Source organism: Stenella coeruleoalba (assembly GCF_951394435.1).
Source record: "Stenella coeruleoalba genome assembly, chromosome: 14".
NCBI classification, from domain to species: domain Eukaryota; kingdom Metazoa; phylum Chordata; class Mammalia; order Artiodactyla; family Delphinidae; genus Stenella; species Stenella coeruleoalba.
The window spans coordinates 69983249-69996475 of record NC_137160.1 but is presented as its reverse complement, the minus strand read 5'-3'; the positions used below and the strand labels follow the sequence as shown (position 1 = coordinate 69996475).

General features: G+C 47.1%; 1 protein-coding gene across 1 annotated transcript in view; it reads left to right on the top strand.

Annotated features, from left to right (window-relative positions):
* Positions 1-10539, top strand: part of SEZ6L (seizure related 6 homolog like) — a gene marked incomplete at its 5' end in the record, with an annotated part of 213848 nt that extends 203309 nt beyond the window's left edge. Inside the window, 4 exons of the mRNA XM_079943052.1 lie at positions 1325-1357; positions 3143-3257; positions 4609-4711; positions 7183-10539. Coding sequence (XP_079799178.1) covers positions 1325-1357; positions 3143-3257; positions 4609-4711; positions 7183-7212 — 281 coding nt within the window. The 3' untranslated portion in view covers positions 7213-10539. The remainder of the gene's footprint in view (positions 1-1324; positions 1358-3142; positions 3258-4608; positions 4712-7182) is intronic.
* Positions 10540-13227: the final 2688 nt, after the last annotated feature.

Genomic DNA, 13227 nt, shown 5'->3' with positions numbered 1-13227 from the left:
GCACCAGTGTGAGACCACCCCCTGGGACTCAGGGGCCCTGGGTTCCCAAGGACGCTGCCCTGGCAGGTCCAGGAAAGGGCCCAGGAAGCTGCCTCTTAGCACGTGCCCCCGGGGCCCACTGATCACACTCAGAGGTGCAACATTTCCTTCCATTTCTAAGATTTCATGGAAGCTCATGCCCTCCCAGACACGCAGTCAAGGTCCCATTCATGTCTTGGGTAGGAAGCATCTGCCTTAACCTTTCCATTTTCCTAATGCCCTGGCTCCAGAGATGTCTGCAGTCAGTTAGCTTTTTTGTCGGCTGGTTTTGTTACCATCCATGATAACGATGAAAGTCAGAGAGTCACTTTGACCAAAGCTCTAACTAGGAAATCTCCGTATTATGTAGGACACCGCTATTGCTGGGCCTTTGGGGGCCAGCTCCTCCCACGACCTTATCATGCAATCTTTCCATCGAAGCCCTTCACTCTGGGGGTTTTGCATCCCTGAACCCCGTCCCTGTGGGTATATTTTTGTGCTCAGCTATCATGATGACTTGGATGCCAAAGCATGAAGACACCAGCCCCCATCATCCTGAACTTCCAGAGGAGTTGTACAGGGAACCCAGGGAAATAAACCAACTCCAGAGAGTTCCAGTCTATGGCAATGAAGGAATGAAAATATGGAATAAAAATCCTATATTCCAAATCAATATGGAATAAAAGTGAAATTAGAAAGGTTCATATAAATGTATATTTCAAAGCAGGAAAACAATTTCACCTCTGGCTGGGCTCAGGATTTTGGATTTGGAATTTTGTCTTGCCCCTCACCATTCATCAGCCTTGGTCCGACACAAAAACACTGAAGAGACCAGGACTATGTAGTTCAGAGCAAAGGCCCAAGAAAGCCAAGCAAGTTTAAATCCTGCCTCCATCACTTAGGAGCTGTGTGGTGTCAGAGAAATCACTTCGCTTCTCTGAACCTCTGTTTGCTTATCTGTTAAATGGGGATGAGAATAGTATCTACCTAATGAGATTGTTGTGAGTGTTAAGTGAGCAAATATATATAAAGCTCTTGATGCCCAGTATCTGACATATGGTGAGTATTCAGTCATTATTGTCCTTTTCCTTTCATATCTGTCTCATCTTCTCTCAGGAACCTAGGAAGGGAATGAGGCATTTCCACTAATTCCGGTAGCCTAAGATTTAAAAAAATAAACAAAACCACAGCACTACAGCAAAGCATGGAATGGACTTTTGCACCTAATTGGGGGGGGGGGGGAGATGCTTCATGCAAACAGAGTGAATTCACTTGACATTGATCAATGCTCCAATTTCTCTTTCAGTTAATCAAGACAGCTTCGAACACGCTTTAGAAGGTGAGTCCCACGAAGAAAAAAATCCCATAAACCGAGCTAATAGCAGAAAGCAAGGGAAGGTCCTTGGAGATCCTTATCGAGGCGTTAACAGAAAGTTAAGCAGAAATGCTGCCTTCACACTGCTGAGGATAATTTCAAAACAAATGACATTGTAAAGAAAAAAAAAATCATTGAATTTGTAACTTATAGTCCTAACTATGACCTAAAAGAGATTTGACGCCCGTTCTGTTCATGATGACGAGGTAAAAACATCTGGGAGTTCACGTGCCTGAGAAACACATACCCTCTTGTAAAACTTTGCAGCCATGTGGTGCTATTTGGGGGAGCTAAATCCAGAGATGCCTCACCCTTCATGCTGAGCAAGCTCCTGGTTTTGGGAGGGAAGGGTCTTCCCCAGGGGATGCTCTGTGGTCTGTTTTCCCCTCCGTCTTTTTCTTCCCCAAAATAGCTGTCCCTGGATCCCCCTTGTTTTCTGTTCTTGTTAGAAATTACCAAGTGAGATTTATTAATGTGGAACAGATGCTAAAAGTGATCCAGGATTTTGTTTTATCTTCCCTTTTCAATGCATCCCACACGTAAAATGTTCTGCATTCTGTATAACCTTCGTTCAGTTTGGTACAAAACCACTCACTGGGCTGTCGTGTCAGGAAAAAAATAACATATTTTGTTTAAAAAAAAAGTTTTAACCAATTGGACAGTTTTTTAAATTATTTTTGGAGCCACTTATCTTTCTGACAATAAATTGTTCACTCAGAATCTGGGGCAGTGGAAATTACATGTCATTAGTTGCTCTCTTCTGCAACAGATGACATTTTAATCCAAGCAGACAGAGCTGGAGCTCAAATACATGTGTAGGCTGTGGGGAGCATGTATCGGTCACTCCGCTAGAAGAAGAAGGGCATTTGTGGTGTTAGGCTCTATGCAGGCCCTTCCTTCGCTGTCTTGCACCGGCCAATGGACCATGAGAACATCTCAAAGGCCTGGGTTGCTCAGCGGGTGTGATGCCATCGTAATGTTCTGGGCTCGCACATTTATCATGGGTATTAAGACTGATTTTTCAGACCCAAGGAGTGGTGGCTAACGGATTGCAGATTTGCTTAACGCCGAGCTCTGTTAGACGTGGCTGTGGAGAACGGCAGAGTGTGTCCAGAAGGGATGTGGAGTCTGCCTTCAAGCCTTTCTCGGAAAACGCCCCCTTCCCCGCCTCCACCTCCACAATAATCATCATAGTTCTTGTGATTTCCTCTAACCACTGGGAGGTAGCGGGAGGCCCCAGGTGAGGCCGAGAGGGTTGCCTGAGAGTGTGCAGCCGTGGCCTCTGAGGGTGAAAGCTGTGTCTTCATGGTTAGGGTGTCATGGGGTGTGCGGTTGGGGTGCCATGAGGTGTGCAGGTACCGAGCACTGACCCAGCTGCTCAGCACCCTCTGCTGGAGGGTCTGATTGAGCAGGTCTGGGAGGGACCTGCCAGTCTAGACACAACTCTGTCTTCTCCATGGACTGTCAAGCAGATCTGCCTTTCCAGTTAGCACGTTGGGGATTTTCTCCAGGTCTTCCCTGGAATTGGATTTTAACCAGATTTCAACTGATGACCACCCCATCCAAGAATAGGTCTGGGGCTCTGTTGCCAAGAACCAGCACCATTTCCTTTACTCTTTGCCTCTTCTCCCTTCTGGAGATGGTTCTCCAGTGGCTGGCCCTGTGACATTAGGTCTTGGAGTGGGTGCAGGGCTGGGAGGGCGGGTACTCCCCTGGGAGCCAGGGGCCTTCACCGGCTTGTGCATTTAGTAGCAGAAGCGGCAGCCGAGACGTCTCTGGAAGGGGGAAACGTGGCACTGGCTATCTTCATCCCGGCCCTCCTCATCTCCTTGCTGCTGGGAGGAGCCTACATTTACATCACCAGGTACGGGGCTTCGGGTGGGAGTGGGGCTCTCACCCACTCGGCGACCAGCGTGCTGAGGGGCTGGGCTCGTCATGGACCCTGAGCCTCAAGGTCTCCACTCTTGGGGACAGTGGCATTTGTGTGATTGAAGGGATGGTGTGATTCAGTTCAACTCTGAGAAGTATTTAGATCGTGCGCCTGCCAACCCTTCATGGTAGGAGGGCTGAGCATGCAGCAGCAAATCAGAAGACACTCTCCTGACCCCACAGAGCTAATGTTTAACGGGAGAGAGAGACATTTCCTATTGCCAGGCACACTGACTCATTCTCTCCTTCATTCACTCATTCATTCCCTCACTTACTCAACATGTATGTATTGACAGTCTAATGTCATTGTCCCAGGTGTCGGGGATCATAGAACGTGCCTTTAACAAGGAAGGAAGATATTCATCTATGGCTAGCATATTCACTAATTCGTTCAATTTCACAATTATTGAGCACCGACTCTGTACCAGGCCATTTTCTGGGCTCTAAGACCATTGTGAACAAAACAAAAAGAAATCGTTGACATGTGGGGCACAGGTTCTAATGGGGGAAGAGAGACAATAAGTAAAGTATAATATAAAAGTAAGTAGTACATTAGAAGGTGAAAAATGCAGGGAGAAAAAGAAAACTTAGAAGAGAGAAAAAGGGAGCTGGGGTGAGGCAGTGGTTGCATTTTAAGTGGGGGAGGGGTGGAGGAGGCCCCAGTGAGAAATCACATTTGAGTAAGAGCTTGAAAGCAACAATGAGTAAACTATGCAGATATCTGGAAGAGGAGGATTCCAGGCAGAGAAGCAGCCATGTGCAAAGGCCCTGAGGCAGGCATTTGCCTACTTTAAATGGTCCCTGTGGAGCTCACAGTCTGGAAGGGGGAAGAGGAGAAATACACACGTTATCACACACTATAATAAACACAATAAAGGAAAGAGACAGGGTGTGGGAACAGAGACCAGATCTAAATAGGTGGTCAGGGAAGGCTGCTCTGAGGCAACACAGTATATACTTAATAAATGCTCATTATTATTGCGCTTGCCCTTTGCATTAAAGAGGGACTTGTATCATCTTACAGGAGAAAACACATTAAGCTCCAGTAAGGGGAGGTCCGGGGTTTTAAGGATCACCGACTGGGTTAGAAGTTGAGAGCGATTATGATTTCAGCTTTAACCCCACTCGGATTCTCACTTACAAGAGGCCGTCTCCACACATCCTCCTTGTTATCCATGGAGGTGCCCATGCTCAGGAAGTGGCACCCACCATTCCCCTGAGGGACTGTAAGGTGTCTCCTCGTCCAGGAAAAGTAACTTCTCTTCCCTTCACCGTCTCTTCTCCAGATGCCGCTATTACTCCAACCTCCGCCTGCCCCTGATGTACTCCCACCCCTACAGCCAGATCACCGTGGAAACCGAGTTTGACAACCCCATTTATGAGACAGGGGTGAGTGGGTCTCTCTTCTCTCCCTGGTGCCTCCCTCTTTGCTCTGAATCCATCGACATCAAAACGGGAGGTTCAATTTCCTTTTGCTCGCGATGCTGCTGGCAGAAAGGCATGGCCAGTGGTCCTCCTGTCTCATCCCCGCCAAGACCCCTATTGAGGTAACTGCTGGAGAACTCAGCTCGTTCTGGGAATTGATGACAAGCCTGTAACTCTTTGTTCTTAGCAGAATGGCCACAGAAAGAAGGGGCTGCACCAGAGACCCATGGAGAGACAGCCAAAATGGGTCCGAGCCCAGCGGTGGCCTGGTGGCAGTGGGCAGCATTCCCAACATCTTATTAAACTACATTCCTTATTGAATGGCAGTGTGCACCGTCCCCACACATTTGAGCAGCAGCCTTGTGTTGGTACTAGGGACACAGCTGAACCAAATAGACACAGTCCTTCCGTTAATGAGCTTATAAGCTCACAAAGGAGACAGATACCAATAATAGTAGTAGTAGTAGTAGTAGTAATGGTAATAGTAATATTATGGGCCAGGCGCCTTAAATGCATAATCCCCTTCAATCCTTGTAACTCTTTGTGATGGATTCTCTAGTTATTTCTGATTGGCTGATGAGGACATTGAGGTTCAGGGAGAGGAAAAACGATTTGGTCAAGATTGCACACAGCCAGAACACACAGCCTGCAGCCAGGATGCAAACTCTGTTAGCCTCTCTTGCCTCTCCTTGAACCTCAAACAATCAGATATGCCAGTGAATATCTTGATTGCAACAAACCGTAATTTTTAAGGGCCATGAAAGAAATTGGACAGGGTGCTATGAGTGTGTGATGGGATGGGAGAAGGCCATCTCATCTCATCTTTGAGAAAGCTGAGTCATATCAGGTGGCTGAAAAAGATGCCAGGAAGACAGGAGAGCACGTGCAAAGGCCCAGAGGCATGTGTGAAGAACAAGAAGGCTGGTCATGCGTTTGCAAAACCACAACCTTCAAATTCACTGTGTGACGATGTACAATCATCTCCCAATATTGGGGGCATAAACTCGTTCCGTGTCCGTGCTAACCTTGCAGCACTGCTGCTTCCTCTGACCTCCTGTTATCAATTGATGTGTAATGATATTTTTGCAAATTTAGGAGCCTAAAGGACACACATTTATTACCCCATAGATTCTGTAGGTCAGGAGTCCAGGCACAGCTAATGTAGGTCCTCTGCTCCAGGACTCACAGGCTACAATCAAGGTGTCAGTCAAGGCTGCAGTCTCATCTGCGGCTTGACTGGGGAAGGATCCACTTCCAAGCTCACATGACTGTTGACAGCATCCAGTTTCTTGCAGGTCGTTGGACTAAGGGGCTCAGTTTCTTGCATGCTGTCAACCTCAGCTCCTTTGTATGTGTCCCTCTCCATAGAACAACTCACAACATGGCAGCTTGCTTTTTCAGAGTCAGCGAGAGAGAGAGAGAGAGGTCACAATCCTACAAAATATAAACACGGCAGTGACATCCTAGCACCTTTGCTGTATTCTGTTGCTTAGAAGCAAATCATAGGTTCTGCATACAGTTAAGGGGAAGGGATCATACAAGGAATGTGAATACCAGGAGGTTGGGGACCATGAGGACCACCTTGGAGCCTGCCCCCCAAACTTGCATCTACCATGAAGCACAGACAGAATTGCTTATCTGTGTTGACCCAGTGGGAACTGTAGACCTCCATTAAAGCATGTGACAGTGACATGGGGCCGAGCCTATGACTTCTTATATCTCCCTCCTCCTCTGCCCTGGGGGCCTGGAGTATATTATACACACTCCACGAGTATTGGAGAAATTGAACTGGTTGCTGCCTACGTGTTGTGGTCATTTTAGATATGGCACTGGTAAGACAAGGTCATATGTTATTTTACATTGTGTATAGCTTGTTTCTGAATCCTCAGAGAAGGTCAAGCTGATGAAAAATAGCCCTTTAGAAACTAGACCTTATTAAGACTTATTCGTGTATGTATCAGTCACCTAGCACTATGATAATGCTGAGTAACAATCCCAAAACTCAGTCGCTCAAAGTAACAAGCGTTAATTTGCTCATCAGTCCATGGGACAGTGTTTTCAGCTAGTTTCAGCTGGGTGGTAGTCCTGGTTTGGCAGTGCTCACTCACACATCTGTGGTTGGCTGATGACTCAGGTCTGCTGTCCATGACTCTCATCTTCTTGCCGGCACTAAAGGCCATCAAGGCATGCTCTACTCGTGGTGAAGGCAGAAGGGCAGGACGCCAGCAGCAGAAACACACAGGCACTTTTCAGGCCCCTCTTATGACCCACTTTCCCATAACCCATTGGTAAGAGCAAGTCAAGTTTAGAGTAAAGAGCACTGCAAAGTCCTATGTCCAATATCTTGGATACAGAGAAGGGTGAAGATCCAGAACGATTCATGAGTCACTCTGCCACACAAGGGGTCAACAGATCTGTGCTTCTCTCTCACACAGGAAACCAGAGAGTATGAAGTTTCCATCTAGAGAGAGCTCCACGTGAGAAGGGAACTTACAGATACAAACTCAACTACAGCCTCCTCGAGAAATTCATCCAGAGACCATGTGGCATTTGATGGAAAGCCCAGAGTGTCGGCTGTCTTTTCTTTAGACTCTTTACTGAAGACTTTCTGTTTTCTTCACTGTATTTATTATATTTAAAATCGAAATAGGTGTGGTTGGATGTATTGCAGCTGCAGCCAAATTTGTGGTACAGCCTCAATCCTGAAGGCAGGTGGAGGACCTGTAAAATAGCAAACACAGCAGTAGAGGGAAAAGGAAAAAAACAAAACAGCAACAGGCTGTTTCTCCTATCAGCAATGCCGTGCTACGGCTGCATCGACTTGCATGCATCTTCAGGATCCATGCCCATGGTGTTTTTCGTACAAATCTAAGTCCCAAGGTTAGGTTGGAAAAGGGCATTTCTTGTTGGATTAACTTGGGTTGAAATTTAGCACAGAGACTTAAACAGCACTACTACAAAACCAGTCTGTTTTCTCCCTTCCAATTTCCTCAGCTGCTAAAAGAACCTGCCCCGTCCCCTCCCTCCCATGGCCCCTCTGAAGGCAGCAAAGGTGTTACACAAACATTCTCTTTCACCACCCTGGCCTCGCTGGATGCTGGCAAACTAAGAAAATGTTTTCTTTCTATAAAGGTGACAGGTGACAAAGGAAAGTTTTCAGAGAAGATGAGAGATCTGAGAGTTCCAGTGAAGAAGTGGATGAGGGGCAAAGCTGGCTAAGGGAATCGAGAGAATAAAATGATACTCTTTCACCGATGAAAGAGCAGGTAATTTATGCTCCAAGGGCCAGAATCGATCACCTTGTTCAACAAGGCCACCCTCAAGCTGTGATGACAGATCCGTAGTCTTTGCAGGCGTGAGCAGTACCGCCCATAGTGTTAAGAGGCTTTGGGTTGCAGGGGAGAAGTCCAGGGGTGAGCTCTGTTTCCCTCCCAGGGTGCTGCACTGTCACTCTAAAAGGTGGCACCTTCAGAATACACTTGCAATCAGGTATTTTGGAGGGAGGGAGGGTCCTATGAGAAGAAACGACTTTTCTATTCTCTGAAGCTCTGCCCGGATGTTGGATGGTGGCGTGAATGCTTGACCATAGAGGTGCCGAGGAACAGGAACGGGGGGCTTAAAGCCACAACGGCATCCACGTCACACAATTTGAACTCCAGTGAGGAGAGAAGGAGGAATTTTAGGCCAGAAAGGAACTCTTAGCATCTCATTAATCCCGCATCCTGGTATTTGATCAGAGTCCTTTCACCTCAACCCAGTAGGACTGGTGAGTGTGTGATTATCTGGAAGATTCTTTTCTAAATATAGGTGTAAAGAGAAGGCAAGGGGTGAGGATGCTTGGAAAAGTGCGTGTGAGGCTAATTCATCTCCCTAGTGTCAACCAGTGGCCCAGCGGCCCAGCGGCTTTTGGGGTGCTCTTTGGAGCCTTCCCATGCTCTCTGGAATTGTTTTAAATCAGCTGGTTTTCAAACAAGACCTTTCTGGCTGCCATGCCTTTGGGAGAATGGCTGGGAGTCCATGTTTTGGTAGCTTGCTTAGGAAGCATCCGAAACAGAATATGGCAGTTGGCTTTACACACACACACACACACACACACACACACACACACACACTCTCTCTCTCTCTCTCTCTCTCTCTCTCTCTCTCTCTCTCTCTCTCTCTCGCTCTCTCTCTCTCTCGCTCGCTCTCTCTCTCTCGCTCTCTCTCTCTCCTCCCAGCCGGGACCGTGGACCTCAGTCCTGGGGGGGTCTGAGGCCCAAATATTTTCCTTCTGTCAGAAAAGAATCCTGCTCATCTGCTCCTTCAAGCAGGCATTCATGATGCACAGCAAGAGATCATAAAAGGCTGCTGTCCAGCTGCCCAAAGCCCACCCCGTTATATGAAAGAACCAGAGGAGAAATGTTCCAGGCCATTAGTGAGCGATGGCATGTCTGGAGAAAGACCAGCAATGCAAATAATGCAAACTTTTTTTTTGAAGGCAGAATCAAATCTTTGCTTTTATATCTATTTGATGCTGATTCTAATCCTAACCCTGGGTCATCCAGAATGAAGAACTCTATTAATGATATTTAATTTTAGAACATACTGTGGTTACATGAACACTAAATATTTGCCTTTCCTAAAGACTGACAAAATATAAAATCTTTATTCTAACCCTGTTCCCTGAAACTGGCCAGGCCATGGCCCAGGAGTTCTTATTGGCTGTTGGATGGGGTAGAGAGGTGTTGATTTTTCTTTTTCTTCCAGGATTCCAATGTCTTAGTTCTGTCCTAGTCATATAGCACCTGTGACCATGTTTTATTTTTTTAATTTTTTTTGTGACCATGTTTTAAAAGTTTGTTTTAGTCAAAAGATGGATCATGCAAGCTTGACAATGTACAGTGTGATTGAAAAGACAGGTCGGTGTCTATTTTTCTTTTTAAAATACCTGAATGTGTCTTTGTAATATGTAAAGGTAAAACAAATCATAATAATCGTGCCAAAAATTTACCAGGCATCTCATTTCAGCTCATGTCATGTCTGTTTTTAATAAGCTCAATGTTAAAACCCGCTGGGATTAAATATTTTTGAACAGGATACAATCTTAAACTTGAGAACAGACTGAACCTTCCTACAAGCTACTCTTTGTAAAACATCGGGGAAATACGTTTACAGAGATTTCGAGCTTCAAAGAATGCATGTGATGGTGCGTATTACATGCTAATTCGTATAAGCTGTATCTGCCAGCTACCACCCTGTGCTTTAAAAATGCACACACTCAACCCTCTTCAGCTTGGGACTCATCTTTCTGCTTCTTTTGGTGGTAGAGGGTAGAATCATTTAGCCAGCTTAAGTATTCTGGTTGCTACTTGATGGCCATCCTTATTTAGTTCCACGGACATGCTTTAAAAATGACCTTTTGAAGCCAGCTCCTTGGAGAGCCTGCAGAACCTCAGGCTGATAGCTTTGGAGACTGCCGAACAGCCCAGCAGGAAACGAAGTGGCTACGTGATCCAAATGGTTGTACGAGCAGACGGACGGGACTGGGCAAATACGTGGGTACGTGTAGGCTGAGCGTGAACCTTGGGCAAAAATGACCTTTCTTTTGGTCAATCCAAAGGGTATGACTTTCCTATGTTTTTGAGGTCGCTGGGTCATTTGAGGTCCCGTTTTATTGAGTTGTTCGGAACCCCCAAAGGTAGGCTTTCTCCTGGGAAGTTTTCATTTCCATTTTATGCCCAAATAGAATTAAACGCAAAACAAACTTTCTAAGCTAGAATAATGAAATGAAGTCATTTTCCACTTTGTATATATTGATGCTAATAAAAGAAATGAAAAAGAGTCAAAGCTATGGGGTTTTTGTTACAAACGCTCCAGGCTGACACTGAGTGGAATGTTTCCATTTTCTGGGGATTCGGCTGGGATGACACCTACTGAGACTTTGAATGCCAAGACAGGACTGCTGACTCGGAATGGTTCCAGGAGCATTTGGGGAATGTGAACAAGACATGTCCACTGCCATCATCACATACCACCACGCAGGACATACCAGGAGCATCAGTGTCCGAGGACAGGAGAGCAGAGATGCTGCAGCTCAAGCAGACAGCAAATTCTCCATCCTCCGCCTTTTGTTCTCTTCAGGCCCTCCGTGGGTTGCAAAGATGCCCATCTGCCTTGGTGAGGGTGATGATCTTTACTCAGTTTCCCAATTCAAATGCTAATCTCTTTGGGAAACACCCTCACAGACACACCTGAAAATAATGTCTGGCCAGCTATCTGGTCATCCCTTAGCCCGGTCAAATTGACGCATACAATTAGCCATCACTGGCCTGTCTCCATTTGACAAAGCAATCCTCCAGGTGGTACCCAGAAGAAAGCAGAAAAATCCTGATGACGACAAGCAAGGGTACGAGCCAGGAATGACCAGTGCAGGCATGAGCCAGGTGCGGCTGTGGTTAGGGGTGGGCGGTCAAGGAGGTGATTTTAAACTGGGACTGAAAGAGTAAAGCCATACGGGGATGTTTGGGGAAGCTTCGGGGCAGAGGGAGGCCAGTGGGAGCTTGTCCCCTTTGAGGGACAGCCAGTGTGGCTGGAGGGTGGAGAGAGGGGGTTGCATGGTGGGAGGGGTCAGAGCAGCCGAAAGGGGCAGACCACACGTAGGTAGGGAGGGGAGGGATAGGACTGGACTTTGTGATTAATGCTCCCTCTGGTGGCCACGTGGGGAATCCAATCCAAAATTTAGGTAATTTTCAAGGATGGGGGAAGGGGACTCCAAGTTCGCCTTATCACCTCAGGGACAACTCACAGTAAATGGAGAACGGGGTGGGGGAGGCACGTAGGGCAGCATCCTGGGTGGACGTCGGGCGTGCTCCTTCCCTGCAGCTATCCAATCATCTTCCGTTATAAAATGAAGGGGTGGGGCTTCTGATAGGTTTCCAGGAGAGAAGTTTCACCAGTGGGGCGGGGCCACTGGCAGGACCAGGGTGGGGCTGAATCATCCATGGGCCTGTCACTCAAAATCAGGTATGGAACCGAGGAGCTTCCGAGGAAGGACAGACAAGGTGAAGAAAGAAGACGGAAAGGCAGAGGATGCCCGGGATGCTTTCGGAAACCAAGATTCTGTTTCGCAGGCCTGGCTGCCTACAAGTTTAGAACAATAGTGGAGAGACAGAGCTTCCCCTGAGACCATGAACCCACCTGCACTAGTAAATGTGCTTCAGACAAACTGAGCAGAATGGGCAGCCCTGGGCCAGGAGAGGGAGAACAATAAAGCAGTGACCAAAGAGATCCCTGCCAGGATCACACAGTAATAATCATAACAATCATGGTAATAGTAGCTGGCGTTCGCCGGCTGCTTGCTAGTTCTTTTTGTTTTGTTTTCTACATTTTAAATGCACTTTCTCTTTTGGAATAGTTTTAGATTTCCTAGTTATTTGATGCCCTTTAATATCTCATTTACTCCTGTCAGTAAAATTATCATCATTCTCCTCTTACAGATGTGGCGTCTGAGGCTCAGAGAGGCTAAGTCACTTGCCCAAGTCCACCTAGCTCATCCATGAGGGAAGGGGACACAGGAGGTCTGGCTCCTGGTCGGTGTCCTGGGTAGGAACGCCTGAGCCAGCCTGAGCAGTGCTGGGCACCCAGAACCCAAGCAGGCTCTGATCCTGCGGACGCCCTGAGCTCGGGGACTCTGCCTCACTGTTTTTGCCCTGGGAGGTGTTTGGCTGTGTTCAGCAGTAGTGAGGAGCTGCAACTCTGGGTTTGAGTCTTGACTCCATCAGCGATTAGCAGCGTATTGGAGTGAGGGACCCCAATAGGGAGGAGTCGCCTTTCTGTGTCAGTGCGAAGCTCCTCGCTATGGGGCTTCTAAATCGCTGCATAAAAGAGGAAGGAAAAGATACTAACTGTCCTGAAAGCGATGGAATGCTGGGGCAGACAGTATCCAATATCTGTTTCTCTTCTCTCTGCTAACGGAACCCTAATTTTGTTCAGAGCAGCCATGAACCCATCTTCCAACAAGGGGTCATGGCTGGTTTCAATTATGACAATCCTGTTACCCAGTTCCCCAGCCTCCCTTGCTGTTAGGGTTGATCTTCTGACCCATCCTGGTCAACAAGCGTTAGCTGAAGTTGGCTGTGTGTGTGTGTGTGTGTTGGTGGAGAGTGAGGGTTGCCCTAAAAAAGTGTTTGCTTTCCTGATAAAAGGGGACAGACACAGCTGCTACAGCACCAGCCCTCTTTTCTCCTTTCTGAACCCAGTCAGTGTTCATCTCGCAGTGGAAGAGTCCAGCGTGAGGACAAAAGCAAGCCACTAAGAATGGACACTAAGTGGATAGAAAACCCTGGCCCGCTGATGGCGCCAACATCAACCTACCTGTCCCAAGTGTAAAGCATAATAATGCATGGAACCAGCTCCACAAATACAGGTGATGGTTCTGTATGTTCTGCAACAGTAGAAACAGAGGAAATACTTCACCAAAGTGGAATCTGAAAGCAAAGATA